General features: G+C 33.8%; 1 protein-coding gene across 3 annotated transcripts in view; it reads left to right on the top strand.

Annotated features, from left to right (window-relative positions):
- The window catches only part of PRKG1 (protein kinase, cGMP-dependent, type I), a 1,234,550-nt gene that overhangs the window by 1,216,322 nt on the left and 5,672 nt on the right, over positions 1–12,556 (top strand). For all 3 annotated transcript variants that reach the window (XM_021072187.1, XM_021072188.1, NM_001044574.2), the window contains 4 exon segments: positions 851–1,014; positions 10,486–10,608; positions 10,695–10,757; positions 11,923–11,989. In XM_021072187.1, the coding sequence (XP_020927846.1) occupies positions 851–1,014; positions 10,486–10,608; positions 10,695–10,757; positions 11,923–11,989 (417 nt within the window).

The following is a 12,556-nucleotide window of genomic DNA, read 5'->3' as shown; positions in this document are numbered from 1 at the left end:
TCTACATGCCACAGGTACAGCTATAAAAAGAAAAAAAAAAATCATGCTAATGGGAAAAACTGATCTTTGCAGGCAATGTTCTCCAGGCCATGTTAGTATAAGTAATAATAAAATTGGCCAAGAGTCTAAAGATTTACTGTAGAAGAGTTCTCTTATGTTACAATGTATAAAACTTTTTGTAGCTTTGGATCTTTAAGTGCTAGATTCTATTTTTTAAATTTTTGGAATTTTTATTCAACCCATGGTTTTCAAAGAAATCAAATCGGTGGTAATTATTTGCATTCTCAACCAGTTGCTTTAGAAAAACTGGAGCCTCTGCATTTGAGGCTCCTCCTTCAAAAGTTTTCTAGAAAAATGAATATATTTCCATTTTATCTCTGTTTCCCAAGGGCAGAATTATTACTGTTATTATTTATTGTTATTCAGCTCCTTTAACAGTAAAAATGGCTTCTCAATTAATACTAAATGAATTGTCAACTTCATTAAATCCAGCAGATATCATGTATATTCTGAAATGTCTGAGTAGAGGAGAAATTATTTGTTTATGCCCCAATCTCCATTGGCATAAGAGCAGGGAAAAATGGAAAGTATTTCTACAAAGAAAGGCTTGCCTTTATTTTCAGTGATGTGAATTTTGTCGTGTTAAGATTTAGCTTCACCTGTTGAAACTCACCTTGATCAGGGAGGCTTTGTTTGAAATATAGATGACTCCTTTTAGAAGACAGGAGTAGAATCATTTGCATCTGACATTGTTTTATCATCAGCAGCAGCATACTTCAGTAAAGTAACTTTTTGCTTTTAAGCTTAGTTATGAGTGGCTTGAAATATCTTGTTTTTCTCTCTTTGTAAGGTTGATTTTGGCTTTGCAAAGAAAATAGGATTTGGAAAGAAAACATGGACTTTTTGTGGGACTCCAGAGTACGTAGCCCCAGAGATCATCTTGAACAAAGGCCATGACATTTCAGCCGACTACTGGTCACTGGGAATCCTAATGTATGAACTTCTGACTGGCAGGTATGGACATTGATAGAGAACTAGTGATAAAAAATAGAGCAGGAAACAGCTAGACACTCCTGATTTTGTCACTCTGATTAGACCATTTGAAAGTACTTTCACCATATCTTGTTATAATACTTCAATTTGTTATGTAGATAACTAGGAATTCATAAAGTGAAAAGGGGTCAGATAAAGGCAACAACAAATATCAACTTTTGATCGCATTATTTATACAAATGTGAAATGATCTAGTGTCTTTCTGTGAGATCTTTGAACCTCGCTATTTAGCCAGAAAGGAAGATGATAGTCATAAAAACATAGAGGCAACTACTTATAGCAATAAGAACTTGTTAGCAACTGTTAAATCTAAATGAAATGTAAATTGCTTTGCAGATCTGTTGTTTAACACTTCTGTAATCAACAACTAAAAAAGGTACTATGAATACAACCAGGTATAAAACAGACTATAAACTCCTCAAGGAAAAGAAAAGCAAATATACTACCAAGCCATGTGCTCAGGACAATGATTAAGAAGGTCATTATGAACTAAAGAGTTCAAAAGAAGGTTAAGTTTGTCCTGGGAGGCTTTTGAAGAACATAGGATTAATTAGGCTTTAGAGAAAAAATGCAGAGAGCAAAGTAAAGGGCATTCCAGGCATAGAGGCAGGGCTTTAAATAGAGGAGGAGTTGTGGGCAAAGACATGAAGAAGGTTCAGATTCAAAAATGATGGGGAATCAGTACGAGTGATCTTTCAAGAATCATGATTGCTGTACTTGAGTGTTTAGACTCCATCCAGAGAGGCAGTTACTGAGGATTTTCTGAGTGACATCAATTGTGGTATTTAAGGAAAACATACTGGCAGTAATGTGTAGAGCAAATTGGAAGAGATGAGGAGGCAGATCCTGAAGATCATTACAATAATTCAGGTCTAGGACGCTGAGAGCCTGGAATAGGGTAGGGGCAGTAGGAAGAAAGGAAGAAGCATGGGGTAGAATGTGAAAGAATTACTTAAGAGAACTTAATAGATACAGTGGAAATGAGAGGAAGATGAGATTTTTAGTCTCATGGTTGTTTGCGAGGATTCAGTGAATCTCTGAGCACTTAGAATCCAGAACATAGGAAACACTTCATTCATGCTAGTATTGTGCTATCATTGTCAGAAACAGTTATGCAATGGGTTTTATTTCAATGGTGGATTTTTTACATCATTACTCTTGAAACCTTTATGTTTCTTCAAATAAATTACCTGTGCCCTAATCCAATTTTGTTTGACACTCACCTTCTATATACAGATAAATTGTTTTAAATACATAACAAATGAATAGACATGTAAGGATAAGAAAGATTTGCACAGCAGAGAAAGGTGACTTTCACATGTGTATATGGATGGATAGATATATCAATAGATGTTTCTGGTGTTCTCAGAATTGCTATAAAAGCCAATCATATAATGAATAAAAGAAAACTCAGTATTAACTATTAACCAAAGAATAAACATATTAACTGTTAATAACTAGAGTAAAATATCAACCAAGGCAATTTCTATTTCTCCTTATGCATTTAAAATTTTTTGTACAATCATTATTTATTCTTGGAGTAATATGAAAAAATTAGAATTTTATCTTAAAAATAGGCATGTACTAAAAACTGTAGTGACGTTCTTAATAGAAGACGCCTTAATCCTTTAAAATAGAAATTTCACAGGCCACAACGTCTGACTATAATACAGGCATATGTCATTTTATTGCGCTTTGTGGATATTGTGTTTTTTACAAATTAAAGGTTTGTAGTAACCTTGCATTGAGCAAGTCTACTAGTGCCATTTGCTCATGTCTCTGTGTCATATTTTAGTAATTCTCACAATTTTTCAAAACTTCTCATTATTATACTTGTTATGGTGATCTGTGATCTTTGATATTACTACTATGACCCACTATAAGGTATGGTTAGTATTTTTTAATTAAGATATGTACTTTTTTGAGACATAATGTTATTATACACTTAATAGACTACAATACAGTGTAAACATAATTTTATATGCACTGGGAAACAAAAAAACATTTGTATTACTTACATTACCACAATATTCACTTTATTGTGGTGGTCTGGAACTGAGAGCACAATATTTCTGAGGTATGCCTGTATAGTGAAACTAGAAATTAAAACCAAGGTTTAACTGAAAGACTCTAAGCACTTGAAAATTTTAAAAAGCACTTTTCTAAATAACCACAAGTTCATATAAGGTATGCTATATAGAAAAACATTTATAAATAAAGTCCTATAAATCATAATTTGTGTAGTATGGCCAAAACTTGAACTCAGTTTATTAACATAAATGCTTAAAAATAAATGAGTTTAGGGGATTTAAGATGGCAATGTAAAAGGATCCTGAATTTACCTCCTCCCATGAGTACACTGAAACTACAGCTACATATAGAACAACTTCCTTTGAAAACAAACACTGGCTGAGTAACTTCCATGCTTTAAGCAAATGACAGCTCACATTGAAGTGTAAAAGATGCTGGGATACAATCTTGCCATTAGCTCTGCCACTGGTGTGCTACCCACAGTCTAAAGGAACTCAAAACATGGAGCTTCTCCCAAAGGAGCAAAGGATTTGAACCTCCAACTTTTAAGAACTACACCTAAGAGACAGGCCCTCAAAACATCTATCTCTGAAAACCAACAAAAGTCACATGCAGAAAACTCACAGCATTACTCTGGCACAAAAGCTAGGTAAGGATGCTACAACAAAAGAAAATTATAGGACAGCATCCCTGATGAACACAGATGCAAAAATCCTCAAATATCAGCAAATCAAATTCAACAACACATGAAGAGATCATTCATGATCAAGTGTGATTTATTTCAGGGATGCATGTTCAACATGTACTACTCAATGTGATACATCACATTAATGAATAAAGAACAAAATCATATGATCATCTCAGAGATGCAAAAAAAGTATTTGAAAACAACATTCCTTTATGATAAAAATCCCATAACGTGGGTATAAAGGAAACATACGTTAACATAATAGAAGCCATATATGACAAGACCACAGCTAGCATTACACTCAATGGTAAAAAGTGAATGCTTTCCTTTAAAGTCAGGAACAAGACAATGATGCCCACTCTCATCACTTTTATTCAGTATTGTAAGTCCTATTCACAGTAATCAGATAAGAAATAAAAGGCATCTAAGTTGAAAAGAAGGAAGTAAAACTGTCACTATTTGCAGATGACATGATATATATATATAGAAAAAAAAATGCAATATGCCAGCAAAAAACTGTTAGAACGTATCAACAAATTCAGTGATGTTACAGAATATAAAATCAATATAGAAAAATTTGTGGCATTTTTAGGCACTAAAACAAACTATCAGAAAGAGAAATTAGGAAAACAATCCTATTTATAATTACATTAAAAAGAATAAAGTACCTAGGAATGAATTTAACCAAAGAGGTGAAAAACCTATACATGGAAGACTATAAGACATCGGTGAAAGAAATTGAAGACAATGAAAGCAATTGGAAAGATTGCTAATGCTCAAAGACTGGAAAATTTATATTGTTAAAATGAACATACTACTCAAAGCAATCCCTGTCAAAATCCCAGTGGTCTTTTTGATGGAAATAGAAAAAAAAAAATCTTAAAATGTGTATGGGACCATAAGAGTAAAAAGAACAAAGCTGGAGGCATCACACATCCCAATTTCAAACTATATTCAAGAGCTGTTGTAATAAAAACAACATGGTATTGGCATAAAAACTGACATATAGATCAATGAAACAGAATAGAGAGCCCCCAAATAATTTCACACTCATGACAAAGGAGGCAAAACTATGTAATGGAGAAAGGGCAGTCTCTTCAATCAGTGATGTTGGGAAAACCATACAGGCACATGGGAAAGAATGAAACTGGACTGCTCTCTTACATCATACACACAAAATTAATTCAAAATGGATTGAGTATTAATGTATGACCTGAAATCATAAAAGTCCTAGAAGAAAACAGGTACTAAAGCTCCTTGATATCAGTCTTGGCAATTTTTTTGTTTTAATACCAAAAACAAAGGGAAAAAAATGGTGTAAATAAAAAAGTGGGACTACCTCAAACTATAAAGCTTCTATACAGCGAAAGAAACAAAATGAAAAAGCAACCTACTGAAAGGGAAAAAAATTGAAAATAATACATATAATGGGGGCTAATATCCAAAATACATATAAACATCCTACAATTCTATAGAAAATATACAGTCTGATTTTAAATGGCAAGAGAATCTTAAAAATATTTTTTCAAAGAAAATTATGGCAAACAGGTATATGAATTTTTCCATAGATATACTGATGGCCAACAGGTACATGAAAAGATGCTCAGCATCCCTAATCATCAGTGAAATGCAAGTCAAAACCAATATGAGATATCAGCTCATACCTGTTAGAATGGCTATTATCACCAAGCGAGAAATAACAACTGTTAGTGAAGATGCAGAGGAAAGGGAATCCCCTTGTGCACTGTTGGTGGGAATATAAATTGGTGTGGCCACTGTGCAAAACAGTATGGAGGTTCTTCAAAAAACAATCTCTTGATCCCATAAGCCTACATCTGGGGATTTATCCAAAGAAAATGAAAACACTAATTCAAAGAGATATATATAACCTCATGTTCATTGCAGCATTATTTACAATAAGCAAGACATGGAAACTTGTGTCCCTTGATAGATATACAGACAAAGAAAATATGGCATTTGTTTATATGTGTACACAATGGAACATTTTATAGCAAAAGGAGGAAATCTTCCCATTTTCTTCAACCTGGATGAATCCTGAAGACATTATTATGCTACATGAAATAAATCAGACAGAGAAAGACAAATACTGTATGATCACACTTACATGTGAAATCTAAAAAACAAAACAAAAATAAAATTTCACTTATAGACAAGGAGAATAGGCAGTTGTCAGAGGCATAAATGGGTGGAACAAAGGAGTGAAAAGAGGAACAAATTTCCAGTTATAAAATAAGTCATGGAGATATAATATGCATCATAATTACTATAGTTAATAAAAATGTATTGCGTATTTGAAAATTGCTAAAAGAATAGATCTTAAAAATTCCCATGATTGACAAGGAAAAGATTGTAACTAGGATTATCATGGTAACCATTTTGCATTATATACAAATGTTGACTCTTCATGTTGTATACTTGAAATATAGTGCTATGTATTAATATATATCTCAATAAAATAAGATTAGTACCCATTTCAAGAAATAATAAAGAGAAATCTTCCAGTGACAGAGTAAAAATACCTTTATTTTCTACCTTCTACCCTATTGCAAGGGGTGTCTGTATGTGGGAAGGTAAAAATAAAACATGCAGGATAATCTTAAGCTAAAATGCATTTTTCACCAACTATATGTACCAAACACTGGGAAGTGCAGAACTTAACTAGGATTGTTACTGACAAGCCTTCTTGTACCAGAAGCATGATCCCAAAGTGATACGGTCCCAAATGTCATAGGTGATGACTTTTGCAGGAATAAAACTTAGAAGTGTAGATGAACCTTAGAAAAGCAAGGAATGTTCATGTACAGATCCAGTCCTACAGAATGGATTCAAGAATTGGGATGAGGGGGATCTCATATAAATGTACCAATTCTGCCCTTTAAGGCTCATACTGTTGGCCAACAAGGAGAATAGGAGCAAATAAGGAGAGCAGCAGTGATTACAAGGTTTTTAGAGAACATGATAGGGCTTTGCCATGAGCCATGTGACTTCCTAAATACCAAAAACTGAAAGCAAGTGAAACAGATTACCTGATGAGGAGCTTTCTCAGGCAATAATCCTAGTGGAGGATGCTGAATTTCCCACTTTCTCTCCTCCTTCCATCCTTCCTTATTTTGTTATTCAGGGTGGCTAACCCCAGTGAAGAATGAGTAAGAATCAGAAAGAACTCAATAGGACCCATTCCCTACCCTTCTTACAACCTTAGGCATCTACAACCCCTGACATAACTCAGGAAAAGATGAACTCATATCCAGATTCAGGTTCAGTTCATCTGTTCCAGTCACATGGCATTCCCATGGTGACTGGCATGAAATGGACTGGGCACACAGTCTCAACTGGTCCAAGCAAACTTAAGGGAAGAATTTCAATATAAATTTGTAGAGGAGAATTTTCAGTGCCTTTAGTAGGCACTCAAGTAATTATTGAATATATACAAATCCCTGTTTCCACTGGGAATCTTCTTAGAACTACAAGGGGAAATAGCCTTAGGGTGAAGCCAACACTGAGTATGGTATAAGAGTAACCTGGAAAGAACCCAAGTCATTGCGTTACTGAAGCTACCATGTCTAGAGCTTGCCTTCCTCTGAACTGCTGTTTATGCAGATAAGGGTCCTTATTGGTTTAATCAGTTTGAGTTGGTATTTTCTGTTAATTTTAAGATGAAAGATACATAGACAAAGGTGGCTAAATAACCCACATGAGAAATGATTTAAAGAAACACAGGAAGAGTCAAAACGAATTATTATACAGAATTTGTTCACAGCATGCTCTTTAAAAAGTAACTTCAAAGATATCTATAAGTGTTAATTCATAGATGACAAAAGTAGTAAACTTGCAGAGCTTGGGAATAGAACAAAGCTGAATATTATATTAAAAGCAATGCAAAATATAATAATAGCAATTAAAAATCCAGCCAGGGAGACAGTAGATAGACTTAGGGGGAAAAAATGGAAAAACAAAGGATACAGAAATTATTACAGAAACAAGATATAGAAGTCAAAAGAAATAGGAAAAACAATTATGTCTGTAAAGAGATGATTAAAAATGGGATTGAAAACATAATGAAAAAATATGTATTAGAAAAGTCATAACCATAGACTTGACTCTGGATTTTGATCAGCAGTGACCAGGGGAAACAGATCAGAGTAATAGCACCACTGTGTGTCCTAGTGCAATTTCCTAGCTTCAGTGATAAGGACTAATTATATAATCATACAGGTCTCTAAGCTACAAAAGCATTTCATGTGTGATGATGGGAGTGAGGAAGATTAGAATTCAAGCTGCCCTTAACTTTCTGTACAGCACTTTTAATGCCAGAAGATAGTAAAGTCAAGAACTACGTAGTTGTGAGGGAGACAGTATAACCCAGCTAATTTATATGAAATTAAGGTATTTTTAAAATATAAAGACGACATATTAACTAGGTACTCCAGACTTTTACGAACACTACTGTTGGACCAAGTCAACAAAGAGATGAATCAAAATAAAGAAATGGGTACTAGGATTGGTGATAAGCTTTGAATATGATTAATTAGAACTTAAATTTAAATTTTTAATTTCAGTTATTGAATAGAATGGAAATGTTAAAATATCTGGCAATCTTAAAAAGTGAAGGTGGGAAAGAAACAGTAGGAATAACTATAGCAAAACATTTCTCATCCACAATTGGGAATCTTAAGAATTTCTTACAGTTGCATTATGGCATTATACAAAAGGAATCTCCAAATCAAAGGTTTTAAATTTTTTTTCTTAAGAGAAATATTTTAGGAATATTGTTGGGAAAGAAGCACATATTTGAAATTTAGCATTTCTTTTAGTTTTACTCCTGTTAACATCAAATAAAATTCAATATTTTTTTTAAATTTTGAAAAATCATACATATTGTAATCCTGTGTCTCTCCATCTAAATAGAGAAACCTATGAAATTATATTTATCAAATGTCAATTGTCACTATTTGGGGGTTCTGGATGGTTTTTACTCCTTTTAAGTAATTTTATATGTTTTATATAGTGCATGAATATCTTGTACGGAACATGCATGATTTATAAAAACTACAAAAGCCATCTTTAATAAGTGGCTTTTGTTTGTATAAGATAAATATAAAAACAAAAGTAAATTATAAAAAAAATTTAAGTTGATATAAAAAAAACTAAGATGTAGTTCTTCATTTTTAAAGTAAAAATAAAAACTTGCAAGTTAAGAGAGTAAAGAGAACATTCAATCAAGAGAGTAAAGAGAATATTCAATCATGACATTATGTAAAGAGAAAATTTTAAATTCTAAGAGATTTACTAAGTAGAATTGGATGTTTACACTTTTTAAAAAGTGATTTAAATTGACAGGCAACAGTTGAATCAAAGTAAATAAAAAGCACTTAAATAGGGACAAAAATTCAAGGCAGAAACCATCACAGCTCTCAGCCCAAGTAAATCTACACCTCATGAAAGCAATTCATTGTTTTCAGCTTTCTCAATAGAAGGAGATAACCTGAACTGCTACTAATAAACATGAGAGACAAGAAATCATCCATAATTTCTTTTCCCTGAAGAAACATGGCTGAACCTTGTATTAGGAGAATAATTTCCAAGGAAACAATCGATCAAGGACTATCATAATCTTCCTTCTGAACTGTGGAAAATTTGATGGAAAAAGCTGACTTTAGTCATGTCTGTATTCCCCAAGCCTGACACAAAGCCACAGTCCAAAGATGGACTGGTAAACAAGCCAACAGATCTAGCTCATGAGAGGTTGGGTGTTACATCCTTGCTAGCAAAGACAATGTCTCTTGTTAGGTTATCTGGTGAGGGTTAAAAAACTGGGAGAAAAGTATAGGAGGAGCACTATTGTGTAGAAGCATTAGTTCAACAAATATTTATTGACCACTTACTAGGTGCTAGGCGTTCCACCAGACTCTGGGAATACCAGCAAGGAACTGGAAGGGAAGATGGACGTAAAACAAATACTCACCAAAATGAATAGTTACAAAATACAAGTGGCATAAAGGGTGCTATAAGAGTATGACAGGGGACTCCAACTTAGACCAGTTTAAGTTCCAGTATTAGATCAGATTATTACATTACATTGGTTCACAATGGTTATGTGATTGGTTATATTAGGTTGATCAGGGTAGACCTTTCTGAGGAAATAACATAACATGTTAATAGCTGAGGCATTAGCCAGAAGGCCTAGCAGGATCCTTACAGGCAAAATAAACAGTGTCCTGAGGTGGGAGAGTGGTTGGCACTTCAGAGGAGCAGAAAGACTGGTGTGCCTGGATCCCCGTGAGTGAGGGTGGTAATGGCATGAGATGGGGGTTGTACTAATGGTGTTCTCACAGCTATCCTAATGATGTTGGACTTCATCACAAGTGTAATCAGTGATCTGATAACTATGGGAAAGGGCCGAAGAGGAAGAAGCTTCATGTATGACTAAGGACAGCAAGAGGGGTTAGGCACCTGCACTAAAAAGAAATGAGGGGAACTGTGAACAAACTCAACCCATTTATGGTTTCACTTAGCAATTTGCTTGGAAATGTTTCCATACCGTTTTGCTCTTAATCAAGTTTCATTCCACTATCACTGTTAATATATGTCCCAAAATAAGAATTGATGTCATTGGTGGAGTTATAACAATGTAAGTTTTCTTATTTAGAAAATACAAATACTATCTCTTTTCATGTCTCTCATTCTTACAGCCCACCCTTCTCAGGCCCAGATCCTATGAAAACCTATAACATCATATTAAGGGGGATTGACATGATAGAATTTCCAAAGAAGATTGCCAAAAATGCTGCTAATTTAATTAAAAAACTATGCAGGTAAGCATTTCAACCACATTATTTTTGAGAGGATCATAATATGAAGAACAATTAGATTCCTTAACAATTAATTATTTTATTTTTAGGGATAATCCATCAGAAAGATTGGGTAATTTGAAAAATGGAGTGAAAGACATCCAGAAGCACAAGTAAGTGTTCTTTCCATACAACTTTAGGTTTGAGAGTTCAGAAAGAATTCTCAGACAAGCATTTTCCCAGGCTGATGTTTTCATGCTTGTATAACTGATGTAATTAATCTATGGGAACATCCAAGGAGAGACAGGAAGACTAGTTAGCCTTGTTATTTAAGACCTTTCTAGTTGTATCTCTGGGACTTTATTTAGATACAGCTGACCTTGTGACATTCTCAACAACAAATTCACTGAACTCGGTTTTTTCCCAACTCATACTACTAGCATTTTCCTCTCTAGCATGAAGAGGAAATATATTTAATTCTGGGATTCCAGTGTCTACTGGAATATTAAAAACAAAAGTCCTCCACCATATCATCTCATTTCCTAGACTAAAAGTAAAATATATTTTTCTAACCATTTCCTAATTAGATGCTATGACAGAGGGAAAAAACTACAGCGTACAGTACTGCGGTTTTTTTTTTTTAACAATAGCAGCGTCTTAAATATCAGACCTTTCCCACGTTGACTGGATGTTCTAAAGCTAACTAAGCCCCTATTGGTTTTCCCCTATTAGTGTCTTTTGGTAACACTAACAGGAAATTCAATTCCCTACTAGAGAATTGTGTTTACCAAAATACTTATGAATATATAAAAGGTCTGCCAAGAATTTGGTGTAAGCATTTGCCAGTGGTGAATCCTTTCAAAGACAACAACAAAACCCCTTTGTGATATATGGTCCTCATTTTCACAGAAAAACCGTACACAAAATACCTTCATTCTACCAAAAAAAGAAAAAAAGAGAGAGAATGAGATATGTGGAGACAGACAGAGTGATATGAAAAGGTTAATTACCTGAGTCTGAGTTTGCCACAATTATATATATTATATAATTAAACGATCATGTAGGAACAAGGTCATAGACATTATGGCTGAAATTACTAGAATTAAAAAAAGGAGTTGCTTTCTAATTGGTGTTTAAAATTTTGACAATTAGTTTTTTAAAAAATATGCATTCCATTGAATAAGCTAATATTCAAAAACCTGCAATTAATAGAAAACATTTTCTTCACATTGAAAATGGGTGCCTGTTTTCTATCAGTCATGGACATCATAGAAGTTTCAATGAGACGACTTTAGCTGAGGTAAAATGCCTTAACTGTCTACTTTTTTTCTTTCTAAGGTGGTTTGAGGGCTTTAATTGGGAAGGCTTAAGAAAAGGCACCTTGACACCTCCTATAATACCAAGTGTAAGTAGACCTTCCAGCTTGTAATTGTGTGACACACATGAAGGTGTTTCTCAGTCAAAGATCTGTTATTTTTAAAATTTTTATCCTATGGTCATATTAAATAAACTGGTTAAATACCAGGTTAACATAATATCTTTTAAAATCCAAGGTTAAAAACAGTGTTAAATATATACAGATGTTGACAGAAGAGTATAATCTTTTATTCCTCATAATAGTAAAAGGTTTATACATCTTTGCGCAAGGATATATTAACAACTTTAGTCATATTCATGATTATTAGCAAAATATGTATACTATTTTAAATTTCTGCACATAATGTGTTCTCTCTCTACAAGACACAGTAAGTTCTCAACCATTTAGTGTGTACATGGATATAGTTGAGTGAGATAGGATAATCTGCTACTGTTAACTTCTGTTTATGATTCCAGTTTACTCTTTACTGTGCTCTGTCTCCAAGAGTACAACCCAAATGGACCATATCAAAACATTCCCTGCCCTTTGCTTTCTTACTGAGTTTGGTCAACAGTCCAGCAGCCATTTTCAACAGCTGTCAATTCCTGGCCAATA

The sequence above is a fragment of the Sus scrofa genome, chromosome 14 (genome assembly GCF_000003025.6).
Source record: "Sus scrofa isolate TJ Tabasco breed Duroc chromosome 14, Sscrofa11.1, whole genome shotgun sequence".
Lineage (NCBI taxonomy): Eukaryota > Metazoa > Chordata > Mammalia > Artiodactyla > Suidae > Sus > Sus scrofa.
Note: the sequence above shows the minus strand (reverse complement) of the source record. Positions and strands in the feature narration are given on the sequence as shown.